The following is a 16,237-nucleotide window of genomic DNA, read 5'->3' on the forward strand; positions in this document are numbered from 1 at the left end:
TCCTGTTGAATTCTGTACCCTGAATCTTGTTGTTGGGTGTTGGTAACAATGGCTTGTACACCCCACCTCTCCTTCTGTCACATACTTCTTTCTTAACAAACCTTAACATGTCAGATGGATAACTCCATTTTACAAATATGTCTAACAATTTGTCAGTCTCAATATAGAATGTGTCATTTACAGATATCATCCGGGCCAGACTGACCAATTGCCCCTTAACTACAGCTCTTTTTTGGAAAGTAGGATGCCAGCTATCAAAATGAAGGTACGAATTGGAAAGTCTTTTTCCGATAAATGTTGGAACAAAAACAACCATTGGTATAGTTTTTGGTCACCACGATATCCAAATGAGCCAACTTGTCTTTGTCTTGGAACAAAGATAGGTGCACACAGTATTTCCAGGTTCAGATCTCTGCACCAAGCATGATTTCCCTTAACAGCACACAGGGAATACACTAGGTTGGTGTCTGGGTTTTCCTCTATTCCTCTCCAGCCCCCCAGTAAGACTCCCTAATGGTACAGCTGTACAGTTGAGTCCTCAGCCAAGTGTCCAGGCCAAGTCCTCCACCACTCTCTCTGTGAAACCAGTGATCTGTGTCCCTGCTGACACACACACACATGGCACAGATTTAATAGCTATGCTGCTCTGTCCAAACTATAAGGTAGTTGCTGCCACTAGACAGTCCAAAGCCAGTGACTCTAAGGCTTTTGTGAGGGTACCCAATTATACTGAGTGAAATTAATAATAATACAAATGGTAATGCTGACCAAACAGCAAGGCTTTCAGGAATGGCCACAGTGTAACCAAATAAATATAAGTACTCTCAAAGGTTAAGGTATTCTCTAAAGGACCAGCAACAATGAAAAGTTTAAATATATTTAATAATAAATAATAAAAGAAGATGACAATACTAAATATCTAGTTATGATAAACACCAGAGTTTCAATAATAGGAAATATTAAAATAACACAGATGAATAGATTCACACAGATACAGAAAACAAGCACTTAACTAATCTCACTACATTTTCCTGACTGATCTAAAGAATTACTATTCCCTGGTTACTTACTACAGCAAGGCTAAATGAAGTAAGTGATTGATCCTTCTATGTCAGGTTACAAAAACAGACTGCACTGAGACTTTTGTCTCATCTGGTATTAAAACAGTATTTTAGTCATGGATTACAGAATGACATAACATACATCTGGTCATCTGACTCTGGTTCCCATACTACCTCACATTCCTAACAAATGATCCAGAATCTCTCACATATCTGTCAATAATGCACACACATAAAGCTTTGCTATGATCTGTTGCAGCTTCTGGAAGTCATGAAACTATTTCAGACTTCAACCCTTACAGAGTAGCAATTAACCTACCCCCAAGGACAATACAGAAGGGTAGCTAGTACAGACATTTTGTGTCTGGCTGCATTCAGACCTGTGAGATAAAATTTTTATGGTTTATACCAAGTAATTTAATTTCAAACTGTTTTTCAAAGTTAGCTGGACTTTGATTAACATCTTCTCTTCCAGTATCCTCTGTTATAATGTATTCCTTTCAATAGTTACCATACAGTCTGACATACAGGTATACTTCTTTTTCTGTCCAGCAGGACCCACTGCTGGTACATTTTTAACACAAGCAACTTTACAAATACATTTTCAACACAAGCACCTGTGCAAATCAGTTTGATATACAAATGATGTATAATTCTTTGCAAAACTCCAGCTAGCTATGCTGGCATATGTTACACATCCACTGTCCTTCTTCTCCTGGTATAGCTAGCAATACCTCACAGCATCACAGCTCTCCCCCTTTGAAGACTCAAGATAGTTTCTAAAGTGATCCTGGAGAAACTTGACTTGAGGGACATGAGCCTGTCTGGGAGCACATTAACCCATACCCTGTCTTGAGAATCCATCTGCATTGGCATTGGTGACCCCACTACAGTACTGCACTGTCAGGCTCGAGCATTCCTGCCATACCAGAATTTTTTCTGCTGTTGGGCTTTTGCCATGTTTCCTTGGGCCAAGCCCATGAACTCTCTAAACCTTGTCCTGAGATTTAGGACATATGCCACAACAGATGCTTGTGGGATTCACAGTCACCCTCCCACTCATCACAAATCAAATCTAAAGGCCCCCTCACCCTATGCCCATACATCAACTCAAATGTTGAAAAATGTGTGAATTCCTGGGGTACCTCTCTGTGTGCAAACAGCAGATGGGGCAAATATTTGTCCCACTGTCTCTTAAACTGGTCTGCAAATGCCTGTAGTGTAGTCTTTAGTGTAGAGTTTAACATATTTACAAGATCATTCATCTGGAGTGGTAGGGGTGGTTTTTGGGTGCTTCACCCCACAGCACTCCCACAGCCAAGTCAGCAGGTCTGACATGAAATTGATACCTCTGTCAGTCAGTATTTCTCTCTGGAAGCCTACCCTGCTGAAAACCTCTAAAAAAGCATTCCACCATCTCTGCCTTCATGCAAGACAGAGGCTAGTAGAATAATCTACTACTACCAGGGTATACTTCTTCCCTGTGGAACTTGGGGTACTCAGACTCCCCACAATATCCATAACTACCCTCTGAAATGGCTCCTCAATCACAGGCAAAGGCATCAAAGGAGCTTTGACCTTGTTTCCTGCCTTGCCTACTTTTTGGCACTACTCACAGGTTCTGTGGATTCCCTGTTACATCCCTAACATAACAGCTTTTACAGCTATCGCTTGACTACTGGATTTATTCTACTACGCCTGCTGCAGCTTCCATCGAGGTTTTTATTTTACTACCAACTGCTGTGTTACCTCACCCTCTAGCCTTCCATCAGTGGTCCACTCTCTATACAGAAACCATTTGTTCCACTCTACAGACTCCCCTTTTCCTTGAGAATCAGGCGCCTCCCTAACTGATTCTCTCAAGTTTCTTAGTGTAGGATCCAAGAGCTGAGCCTGTCTCAACTCTAGCTTTATGACCCTTCCCAGATCTCTATCCACAGGAAGCCTGGTATCCTCAGACAGCGGTACCTCACCTTCAGCCTGGATACTACCACTCACCTCTGCCCTTGCAGTCACTCTGTCAAAGGAAACATCAGTACCTACCAGCAGCTGTGGCTTACCTTCGGGTTCACTGCTACAGGGTAGCTTCATCCCTGAAATAGCCACCCACCTCACCAGCTCTATCATCAGGTGTGGGGTCTGTGGGTCTCCTCCGGGCTACCAGATCCACATGCCTATCCCCAAGCCTAACTGCATGTAATTGCATGCACACAAGGTACTGCATTATCAAAATCATTTTCCAGCAAGACATCCACAGGGATATCCTCTCACCTACTTGCTTGTTTCCTTTTCCACCCTCCCAGTCAAAGTGAACCCTGGCCAAAGGCATTTTAAATAGAGTCCCTCCTAAAGCTCTAATTGGAGTGGACTACTCAAGCAAGTACTGCGCTTCTTTAACTACTGCAGACTTCACAATGGTTATGTCAGAGGCTGTGTGTCTCTTAGCAGTGGCTTGTTTTCCATCCACTAAGATAGGATATAAACTCAGATGATAGTTTGGTACCCCCATTGACTTCAGATAACTTACTACTGCCATACTGTTATTCCTACTTGCTGGCTCCCCCACCTTTTGTTCCCCACCTTGCATCAGTGGACATCTATATGATACATGGCCCCACTGGTTACATTTAAAGCATCTAACCCTTGATCCTGGCTGTGTACCTGAACTAGTGGCTTCCCCTATTACTGGTGAACTTTGTTGGGGTGGTTTAGGCTGCCCACCATGGGTTTCCTTATATCCATGTGTAGCACTGGTTATCCCGTTCTTATGCAGTGATGGCTAAGTAGAGATGCCTTTTTCCCCAGCGCATCTGCAGAGTTACACTCCTGGTCTGCCAACCAGATTCTCATGCCTTCAGGAAAAGTGCTAAGGGCTTGTTCCCTCACCAAAAGGTCTACCAATGGTGACTTAACACCCACTCACCCACCTATAAAAAATAAGTGCTTATCTCAGCAGTATAATCACATGCACTTTCATCTGCTTTGTGTCTTTACTCATGAAACATTTTCATGTAAGCTTCTGGTGTTAATAGGATCATAGGAGGTTACTAGGTTAACAGCCCCAGGGCCCTTACAAGCCTAGCCAAGTTCAACCCCTGTTACCAAGGGTGTCTGGTTCAAACAGACCCTAAAATCAGCACCTATTGCCCCTGTCCAAGAGGGCATTCTAATAAACATTGTTTGACTTTATCATAATTTAAACAATTAGTATCAGCAATTTAGAACAGCAGTTACAGCTTTACCATGACGTAAGGGGATCAGGAACAGTACTGAGAGCCCCTGTCAACATTATACTGTTTACATACTCTCAAACTATCAAAATTATCACCCTCTGTAAATTGTGGAAAAAAATACTGTCCACTATTGCTTCTGGGGTTTGGTTATTCTCTTCCCCATTACCTCCATGACCCTGGCAAAGAGTCAGCATCTCCCTCTCAAGCTGACACTGCTTCTCATTTTCTTCAGCCTCCAAACACTGCAGTCTCTCATTTTCTTTGAACTCCAAATGCTGCAGTCTCTTTGCTGATTCTTATTCCATCTGTTTCCCATTTTCTTCAGCCTCCAAATGCTGCAGTCTCTCTGCTGATTCTAATTCCAACGGTGTGATCTCCAGTTCAAGTCTCTTTAATTCCATATGGAATTTTAAGTCATCTGAGGAAAAAGTGAACTGTCCTGTTTCTGAGGGCTGCACATCCCCCATACCAGTCTGGTTATCCTCCTGGTTGCTAGTCTGGGCTACAGGTATGACTAAGCCTGAAATAATTTCCTCTTCAGTCATGTTGACATGCATCAGTCCTTTGGCTTTGCACACCTTGGCCAACTGGTTCTTTGTCAGCTTGCCATAATCCTCTGCTGACATCATTGTCTGCTTTCCCTGACTAAAATAAACTAACAAAACATACATAAAATAGTTGTGAAAATGAAACTCTGCATGTATGCCTTGTAGTTGCTGAGAGTGCACACACCTTCAGTGACAACTGTCTGCAGGCTACAGAAATTCAATTCATATCCCACCACTGCCACCAATATGTAATATCCCTCCTCAAGACCAGTAATCAATTAACTTGAATCGTCACCACTGAGACTGGTGAGGGACGTTCACTTAGAACAAAATTAGGTACACACAGTATTTCCAGATGCAGCTCTCTGCACCAAGCACAATTTCCCTTAAGAGCACACAGGGAACTCACTCAAACTGGCAGCTGAGTTTATCTCTCTTTCTCTCCAGGCCCCCAGTAAGACTCCCTACTGACACAGCTGCACAGTTGAGTCCTCAGCTGAGTGTCCAAGCCAAGTACCCCACCAATCTCTCTCTCTGTGAAACCAGTGCTCTTTGTCCTTGCTGCAAGTAGCTGACACATACACTCTTTAAGATTTGATTTTCACACACTCACACACACACACACACACACACACACACACACACACACACACACACACACACACACACACACACACACACACACACACACACACACACACACACACACACACACACACACACACACACACACACACACACACACACACACACACACATACCTGGGAAAGGCAGGCACAGATGTACTAGCTATGCCACTCTGCCCACACTATAAGGTAGTTACTGCCACCAGACACTCCAAAGCTAGCTACTGTAAGGGTCTTACACGGGTACCCAATTATACTGAATGAAATTAATACTAATACAAATGCTAATGTTGACCAAACAGCAGGACTTTCAGGAGCAGTCACAGTGTCACCAAATAAGAATAGATATTCTCAAAGTTTAAAATATTCTGTAAAGGGCCAGCCTCCATGAAAAGTTTAAATATATTTAATAATAAATAATAAAAGAACATGAAAATACTAAATATATATTTACAATTAACAGCAGAGTTTCAATCACAGGAAATATTAGAATAACAGAGATGAATAGATTCACTCAGATATAGAAAAACATTTCTTACCTAATCTCACTATATTTTCCTGACTGATCTAAAGAACTAGTATTCCCTGGTTACTTAGCAAAGCAAGGTAAGATGAAGTAGGTGAGTCATCCTTCTATGTCAGGTTACAAAACATTAAAACATCATTTTAGTTCTGGATTATAGAATGACATCACATAATCTGGTCATCTGACTCTGGTTCCCATATTACCCATTTTCCTAGCAACCAAACTAGAATCTCACACATATGTGTCAATAATACACACATACAAATAGCTTTGCTAATATCTGTTTCAGCTTCTGGAAGTCATAAAACAATTTCAAACTTCCACCCTTCCAGAGTAGCAATTAAGATGGAAAAGATATATATTTTATTATAGTATATAATATATTAAGTGAACAGTTATATGAGTTATTAAAATATTATTGGCCCATTCTACTTGAAAATTAAGGATATTGGTAGTTTGATTAATAGTTTTACATGTATATCATATAAGAGGGATCATAATTTAGCTGATATGGTAGTGCATAGTAGATTTATTCCACCAGATAACAAACATACTCAGCCAATGTATACAGATAAAGGAACTTTTAAATGTGGTAGATGTTCCGTATGTAAACACATAGTAAATGCATTTACAAAGATTAATGACATTGATTTTCATCCTACAAGTGAATTTTCATATAATACAGAAGGAATAATGTATGTTTTGAAATGTCCATGTGAGCTATTATATGTGGGGGGAGAGCCAAAGGGCTTTTAAAGTCCAGTTACAGGAACACATCAGGGATATTAAATGAGAAGTTAGAAACATTTTCATGGGAGTAATTCCATTTTTTAAAAAGATTGTATTTAGAACACATTTTTGTGGAACTGGGAGAATGTGTGGAAATTAAGTATAAGCTGTTGTACAAGGAAATTTTGTTCATATTAAAATATAATACTCTGGTACCAACAGGGCTAAACAATGAGTGCTATTGGAAATACATGACTGAATAATTAGTTTATGATTGAGTCCACATCTATGTTGATGCTGCTTCCATTTCTTTTATGCTATATAAGTGTGTTTAGTGTTGTGTGTTTGTACTCCTTGAAAACTGATGTGCCAAGGCACTAAAGGTGAATAAAATTACATAAAAGATGTCTGCAGCAGTTGTTTTTTTTATTTTTTTGGTGCACACAAGAGCTGTTATTGTTATTTTTCAAAGTTAGCTGGACTGAAATTAACCTTTTCTTTTCCAATCTCCTCTGTTACAATGTATTTATTTCAATAGTTATAATACAGTCTGACATACAGGTATACTTCTTTTACTGTCCAGCAGGACTCACTGTTGGTACATCTTTTAACACAAGTAACTGTAAAAATCAAATAAAACAACAAAGGCCAGGTCATCAAGTTTATTATCATAAAACAATAAAACACTCTAGAGCCTCAGCTCAAAAAAGCCTTCAAGGAGTAAAACCACTACAAAATCACACATTTTAAATAGTACTAGAAACCATCCATCTTCAACCCCATTTTTCCCATTTGGTGCCTAGGGTTGGGGTGTCATTTTAACAGTGACAGTCATCTTGAGCCAAGGTTTACTCTGCCTGGTGGCTAGCCCTGCCATGGTAGTTCATCCTTACCACTTATTTGCACATACAGTTGCACCTAATGCCAATTTAAAGTGTCCAATCCACCTACTGCATGTCTTTTGGAATGTGGGAGGAAACTGAAGCACCCAGGGGAAACCCACACAACCACAGGGAGGACATGCAGACTCTGCACAGAAGGTGCCCCAGTTGAGAATCGAACCGGGGAACCTCTTGCTGTGAGGTGACAAAGCTAACTGCTCCACCACTGCGACCACTCACACCGCAGCCACATCTTCCCTCGATTACATAATCAATTAATTAAAACAACTAAGATGTTAAACAAAAGGTTTCCAGTTACACTCCACATTAAGTCCAGCAGGGGTCAGAGTTGTATTAAAATAAATAAAGCTTCCTTGTATAATAGCTTTGTTTTTAATATCTAAACACTCTTCATAAATATTATTTTTTTTCTAAAATTGTACCTGTACAAATCAGTTTGATACATAAAATACTTATAATTAACTGCAGCTAGCTATGTTGGCATATGTTATGACATCCACTGCCCTATTTCTCCTGGCATAGCTGTCAATACCTCACATCATCACAGCCATATCCAGACCAAAACGGTAGAGGAGGTGCAGATGTCCCTACATTATATGTTGCATTTCCTAAAGAGACTAAGGTCACTCTCAAACAATAAAAATTCAACCTGTGCCCAACCTAGAGAATGGTATTCTTAAGGACACTTCTGAACATGAATACTACTGTTGCAGATAAAAACAAACTGATGGGCAGACAGGCACTCTGCATTTCAGGCTGCATGGCTTTTACCATTCTAATGGTACCCCTGATCAGACTGCACATCAGGAAATTGCAGTGGTTATGAGTAACATTTGGCATCAGTAATTCAGACCACTTGAAACTCATGCCAGTGCCACCCTGTGTCAAAATGGGATTGGACTGATGGTTGAAAGAAATCCAAATAAATGAAGACATGATCTTCAGACAGGTTATGGAAAGAAATCCAAAGAAATAAGGACTGACCACAGGTTTATCAGATCAGGTCTTGGTAGCTGACACCCTGGCCTCTAGGTACAGGGCACCTGCTGTACACGAAGACAAACTTCATTTAAATCTCCAGGAAAGGTTAGTTTATCCCTTAACAGTGTTTACAAAATTGTGAGTGCCAAGGATGTTGAAGATAATTACAGAAAATACCACAGTGAAGAAGTTCATAAACAAGCAGGAGGGAACACACTCCTATTACCTATGCATGCTAGTCAAGCAGGTAGTGCAATGCAAATTATTCCTGACAGTGAACTGCATATCCTCAGAGGAGAATGCTATGGAATATCAGTAATGTAGAACCTCTGGAAGCTTTTGCATTACAACAAAACCCCACTTATCTTCACACAACTATAGCTCACATACCAAAAAGATGTTCCTAGTTTTGACATTTCCTGCACTCAAACATGAATGCTTGAACCAAAAAATAGATCTGTAAACTCTATTGGTTAAAAGCATATTCAGCAGAGTTTACTGCAAACATATATATATATATACACACACATGTGTATGTGCGAGTGTGCTTATGTATTTATGTGTCTGTGTGCAACTGGCAAAAAAATCAACTACAACACCAAGTGAAACAGTCAAATTATCAGTGCAACAATACAAAACTTGCAAACAATAGGTACATCCTAGTAAACTGGAATAATTACTCACACAGCTCACAAACTGTAAAGTACTTTTCTTAAAAAAAGTATCACTACTGGCACATCCAAAGTATACAGCCTAACAAACAGAAAGTGTAAACTTTGCTTCCTTAATTACTGCATGAACTGACTGCTTCCTTCCCTATCACTGATAAAAACAAACAAAAAAGGTCTATATTTTGGAGGGCTTCATCTTTCGTCATCTTCTTGTAGGTACTAACTCAGTAACTCGACAAACACGACAAGTGTATAATGCCGTATGTCCCTACAGCCTTCTTATATATATAATAAATATATATATATATATATATATATATATGTATAAACAAAACAAAAAGAAAGCTAGATATACAGGAATGATTACTCTTGATATCAGAATTAGTAAAATAAACCATTGCCACAACTTTGTATGTAATATCCATGTCAAAGATCACTTTGCATTCTTATTAAAAATAAGAAAACAGGACTCAAGCTGTTATATTGTCTCACTCTCTCTCTCTGTATATGTGTGTGTGTGTGTGTGTGTGTGTGTGTGTGTGTGTATATATATATATATATATATATATATATATATATATTTTTTTTAGCTATAATTTTGTCAACTGATAAAATTTAAAATGGACAAACTGTACAATAAAAAAATATCAGCTTCCACTGTATTCACTTTTATCTAATTGACCATACTATTTAAATTTGAATTACACATTGGTCATGGTTAAGGAATCTTTAGAGTTAGTTATCTTAGACTGCTTTTGAAATATATTTACTATAAAATATACATGATGACAGAAAACTATGAAGAGTGCTTTCTGGTATCATTGAGTGGTAGAGGATAATACTGTTGCTTTGTCATCTGTATAGTAAAGGACATTTTTATAAGGTTTTATTATGTCATAGAAGGGGTGAGGGACATTTTTAAAGGGTTTTATGATATCCTAGATTAGGGTAAGTGGTTATAAAGGTTCCTCTGCATGTATATGTGCAAAATCCTGAGCATAGTTTGTTAAGAAAAGGACAGACTGGGCGAATGCTTTATTAGGGTAATGGATAAATGTCTGATGTCATTTTAGCAACTAGGAGCTCAAGTTTAATCAGAGTTCTGTAAAAATGAATCATTGCTTGAAGGCATGGTAAGTTTCATAGTGCAAAATAGATTTTGATGAGTTAAACATGGGTTTGGTGAAAGATATATGATGGGCAGTTATATCTATTTCACAGTAATGGAATAACTACTAAGAATTAACCTGTGTGCTACAGGGTGATTTTTATTATTATGTTATATTTTCACAAGACTAGCTTGTTATTACTAAGTTGCATGATTTTATAAAAGAATTAAAGCATTTTGGTGATTAAAGAGAAAGAGCCTTCATGGGCTTCTGTGATGTTATAAATCTGACCTTTTTAGAAGTCAGTACTGTGATCATATGACTAAGGCTTAGGGGTACAGAGGGAACTGATAGGGGCACCTGGCTCTTTGTTGAGAATAGATTCTAAGGATTGTTTTATGTTATTGTTATCAGACAACAGCATTATGACATCATTATGACTGTGTGTTGGGTAAGAGGAGTATATTTGGAATGGACTACTCACGCCTCAATGAGACTGATACTTATTGGTACCAGATGTGTGTGTAAATGTGTATCATGCTTGGTAAAAACAGAGTTAATTCATAAACAGGATATATAAAACCAGTATGTCATGTTGATAATAAGTTTGCTTAGGTGGTTCTAAGTATGGGTTGAACTATTTGTCAGGGATCAAAGGTGTTACAAAAGAGAATAAGAAAAGAAAATGTAGTAATTATCCTGAGTTATCCTGAGTATTACATTCTCCAAGTAAATTTAACAATGTCAATAGAATAATAAGGAACAGAAATGAGAAAAAATTAATGCTATGAAGGAAGTGAGTGGGAATGAGTAATTAGAGGATATAGTGCTGATAATAGTTATTTAGCAGAAAAAGAAAAACATTCTTACACTCCCACCTTCAGCTGTCTATGGAAAACTGAATGAACTATATTTGCTTTAACATCTGGTAGATGAAGCAACATGAGGAAAACTGTGATGTGAATGCACTGGTTTTGTTACTCATTTTATTTTTTTTCCCCCAAAATTCTTTATTTATTATTTTCATTGATATAAGGTAACAAACATAGAATAATAAGTAGAGGTAACACCACTTCAGAAAAAAGAAGTTATTATACATTATTGGTAGTACAGTCATAAGTAAAACAATCAAACAATACTATTTACACTATATACATAGATGCTTTCAATACTCAAGAGAGAAATTGTTATAGTTCAGTGAGAGTTATTGTGATTAGAAATATACATTATAAAAAGGAGGGAGAAGAAAAATAAGAAAAGTTTTGTGGGCTATAGATATAGGTTAATATGGAACCTTTTATATGTAATTAATTTTACTATATTGTAATGGGCTAGGCCAGAATAATATTAAAGGTTTGTTCCCATAATTTCCTGTGTTTGATGTTTTTATTCCCCTTATCAATTAAAATATTTTGGGCTAAGAGATGTTTGGTTGCCATTAATCTAAAATTCTCCCAGGAGATGTTAGTTAGGTTAAGCCATTTGGTTGCTATATAGAGTTTTATTAGGAGAAAAAGATTAATCATAGTAATTTCTTGAGTTTTAGAGATATTATTTGGTATGATATGTAGGAGAGTAAATTCCCAGGTGAGTGTGGATGATTGATAGCCCATTTTTTGTAATTGAAATTTAAGGGAGTTCCAAAGTTTAAATACACACTTACAACTCCAGAATAGATGGAGTATATCAGCCGATAGAGTTTTACAGTGTGGACAAAGAGGGGATTTCCTAGAGTTAAATTTGTGTAAAATAGCAGGAGTGAAATATGCATTGTTATAAATCATGAGTTGGGTGAATGCGAGTTTTTTAAGGAGCATGGATTTATTTGTTAAGTTAATTGCTTGGATTAGTTGAAAGTTATCAATGGATTATGCTTTTTCCAAAAGTCCAAAACAAGTATGTCTTTTTGGAATTTAATGACTTTGATTAATTTATATGAATTAGTGATATATTTTTAATTGAGAGGATGGTCTTCTATAGGAAATTACAAGTTAATAAATCATTGTTGATTATGTTGCAGTTTTGTAAATAGCTGGAACATAGTTCTTTAATTTGCCTTAGAATTACTAGATAGGATTTGGGAAGGTTTAGTTGATTCCTCATTTCTTGTATAGAATCGTTTAGAAGTGGGTATATATCTTGGATGATTATATTAATTAATCTAGGAAATGGATTCAGGTTTAGGGTCTGATTGTTTATTTTAAGGTTGGGATTTTTGTGCAAAGGTTGTAACATCATCATAGCTTGTGTAAAATGTAAATGTTTAAAGAGTTTTTGGGTTAGTAAGATAGAATGTTTAAGGGGTTCTAGTATACTGCACAGTTTCATTAAGGTGGTATTTGGAAAGGGTAGGGCTTTGGGGTTAATATTTTCTATTTTTGTTTGTTAAGATACAGAATAGCATTGGCTGAAAGAAAACCACAAAATATTTATAAAAATAGAAACAACACACACAATCTTTCATACCTCCTGTACATTATTAAGCGCATACTATGTAAGAAGAAAAGATGAATTTTTATATCGCAACGTAACAACTCATATACCCAGAAAATGCATAAAAACATGCACAAAACATCAAAAATCATCAAAATTAACATGGAAACAATTCCAAATCTGCCAGTCTTGTTTGCCTAGCTGTATACACCTTTAAACAAATGCACTTAAAAAAGGATTTGCCACTTGTGAAGTTTGAAAACATTGTTTAACATGAATTCATGAAAATGAAGACAGTGGTCTTCCAAACAATTTTATTTTCCCTGGTGTGTTCAACTTGTAGGTAATTATATGACTGCATTATTTGTGTGTGTACTTTTTCTTGTTAAAAATATGTGATAAATAGATGATTGTATTTAAAAAAAATGTTATCAGGCTTTGCACACATTTAACGAGAGAAGTAAGAACCACTGCCATGAAGATGATTTACATACTGCAAATTAGGCACAGATGAAACACAGTGCACTGGTTGGAACAAACCATGCAGATGTCACTCTGGTCCATTCATGGTCACATATGTTTCAAATTTATCGTTTTAGTTTTTCAGGTACTAAGTGACATGCTGACTGTCCCTTTGAAATAATACTCACATTACTTTTATCATACCTTGACATTTGTAATCTGATTCTACTTCATTTCTAATAATTGGGCTGATACAGCTGCATTTTTCTTCTTGTAGGGTAGATCAATTTCATTAAACTCAGGGATTCAAAGAAATGCTGCATTTGACATGTTGTTTGAAAATGTTGGCGAACTACTGACTCAGGTAAGGAACTTGGAATTTTATGGTGGTGGGTAAAGGGTGGTTCTTTAAGCTATGACTATTTTGTATAATTTGTCTCTGCATTACTTGGAGCACACAACCCTCTTAGGAGTAGTGCACACTGCTCATAGCTGATGAAAAGAACACCACCAAAAGACGAAGGGTTGTTAAAATGTAAGAAGGAAGAAAGTGGTAGTTTCAATAAAGCCTTTGTAGTTCCTATCATACCTCTCAATTGTACACATTTTCACACAATGTCCAGATTTTTGCCTTATATTTTTGGTCTAGTCCTCTTAAAACTTGTGGTTTTCTGGCAAACTACTGAGATAATCTGAGGACTAAAGTCACTAAATAATGACATACATTTGAGTTTCAGACTTCATATCCTTCAGAAAATGTATGTTAAAACAAACTCTATGGGCCAGATTCAGGAAGGCTTACACGGAGTTCAAGAGTAGTGTAAGCCTCCGTGTAAGCCTCCTGATTCAGGAACAGCCCAAATCTCCGTGTAAGAGACAGCTAACACGTCTCTTACACGGACTGGGTCGTGGAAATGCTCAATAAATCATTTGCAGCTCCAAGATATGCAAATGAGGTATTTGAGCGATCCACAAAGCCAAAACCAGTCCATGTAACGGACGTGTTAGCTGCAGAAATGTACTCAGCTGACAACTGAGTACATTTCTGCAAAATTAAAAACGGAGCTATGTCAGCTCCACATAAAGGGTGCATATGCTTCATTAAGCATGCCAATGGCCAAATATGTGGCCATTGGCATGAAAAGGTGTTGCAAAAATAAGTTATATAACTTATTTTTTTTTCACGGGATTTCTGGTTTAACTGCAGCACACCCAGCAAACGGGTGCGCTACCTAAAACTAAAAACCGAAGCTTATAAGCCCACAATTGTGGGATTTATGTAGTACATTGAATGTCAATGGAGGGACTTGCAGACCAAAAACAATATGGCCTCCGTGTAGTGGTTGTCAAGGGGAAGCTCCGTGTAAGACATGTAACTAGTCATTACTAGGCAATCCTATGTAAATGAGGGTTACAATACTGAATCACACTGCCACATAGGTAATGAGCACTTTCTGAGTAGTGTAAGACTTAGAGAAGGGGGAGGAACAGAGTAAGAGGTAGGTGACATCACGGGGGGGAAGGATAGAAAGAAATGTACCAGATTGGAGGGCAATGTAAGGTAACAGATGACAGACAGACATCAGGGAGGGAGGTGTGTCTCAACAGAACACTAGGAAAGTCAAGAAATTGAGGGTATACGCTATCCCTACACTCAAAGTTTCTTGATATACGTGCATGCGCGCGTGTAAGGCAGGTTCAACATGTGGGAGCGTGTTGCAAACTGTTTACAACGGTTTGCGCGGGCGTGCACGTGTGTAAGGCAGTGTGCACGTGTTTTAGCATGAATCAGCCTAGTTAACACTGTGTAAGGATGTGTGCGTGCGTGTAACACCGTGTAAGGATGTGTACGTGTGTTTAAGTGACTGTAAGCGTGTTTAAGCTGGTGTGCACATTGCTCCCCCTCAGGAAACAGAGAGGAAACAGGAAACAACTAACCTACATGGAAACTGCCAGAAGCTACTACTAGAGTTAATTGGTGGAAACAATTAGAAGCAGGCAATTACACAGGCAGACTAGAAGCCCAACCCAGCACTTAAAACACAACAAAGAGCAGTGCAGGCTGTTTCTCACAAGAGATACTGCCAGAAACTAAGCTATCAGAATTGAAAACTGAAAAAAGCTGAACTCAGAGCAGAAATGCTAGGGGCTGCCATGGCTATTATAATCAGGCATAGGCGAATTGCTGAGGGTGGTGACAATGCAGACGCTGACAGACAACCCAGAGTGAGGAGAAGGAGAAGAGTATACAGGCCCAGGGTCACCTACCATGGGTTACATGAGCTGGAGATAGTAGAGCGCTACAGAGTGGACAGAGACCTTCTGCAGCAGATTGTTGAGCTGTGCAGGCCACATCTCACACACAGAACCAACAGAGGGGAACCCATCCCAGTAGAAACCAAGGTATGTGTTGGCCTAAGAATACTAGCAACAGGTACCTTCCAGAGACCAACTGGTGATATGATGGGGATATCACAGGCATCAGCCTCCAGAGTACTGCACCAGTTCCTGGATGCCATGTCACCACATGTCAGTGATCATATATATGTCCCTAATGACCGTGAGGTTGTGGCCAGCAATATGCGCCTCTTCCAGCAAATAGCGGATACCCTGAGGTGCTGGGTGCAATAGACTGCACGCACATACGCATCAAAGCACCAGCCGGTGAGCGGGTAGAGCCTACATTAACCGCAAGGGATACCCTCCATCAACTGCCAGGTCGTGTGTGATGCCCAGGGCATAATAATGAATGTGTGTGCTGGCTGCCCTGGGAGCTACCACGATTCCCACATCTGGCATCTGACGCAGCTGTACCAATCATTTGCCAATGGGGACTTCCCACACGGACACCTAGTGGGGATGCAGGTTATGCACTTGAGCCGTGGCTGATGACACCCATCAGAAATGCACACACACCTGAACAGGAACGCCATAATGAGGCACACGCACAAACACG

General features: G+C 38.7%; 1 protein-coding gene across 1 annotated transcript in view; it reads left to right on the forward strand.

Annotated features, from left to right (window-relative positions):
• The window catches only part of CDH26 (cadherin 26), a 2,018,873-nt gene that overhangs the window by 1,958,490 nt on the left and 44,146 nt on the right, over positions 1-16,237 (forward strand). Inside the window, exon 16 of the mRNA XM_044089870.1 lies at positions 13,559-13,645. Within this exon, the coding sequence (XP_043945805.1) occupies positions 13,559-13,645 (87 nt within the window). The remainder of the gene's footprint in view (positions 1-13,558; positions 13,646-16,237) is intronic.

Source organism: Protopterus annectens, chromosome 12.part0, assembly GCF_019279795.1.
Source record: "Protopterus annectens isolate FY-2018-M chromosome 12.part0, PAN1.0, whole genome shotgun sequence".
Classification (NCBI taxonomy): domain Eukaryota; kingdom Metazoa; phylum Chordata; order Ceratodontiformes; family Protopteridae; genus Protopterus; species Protopterus annectens.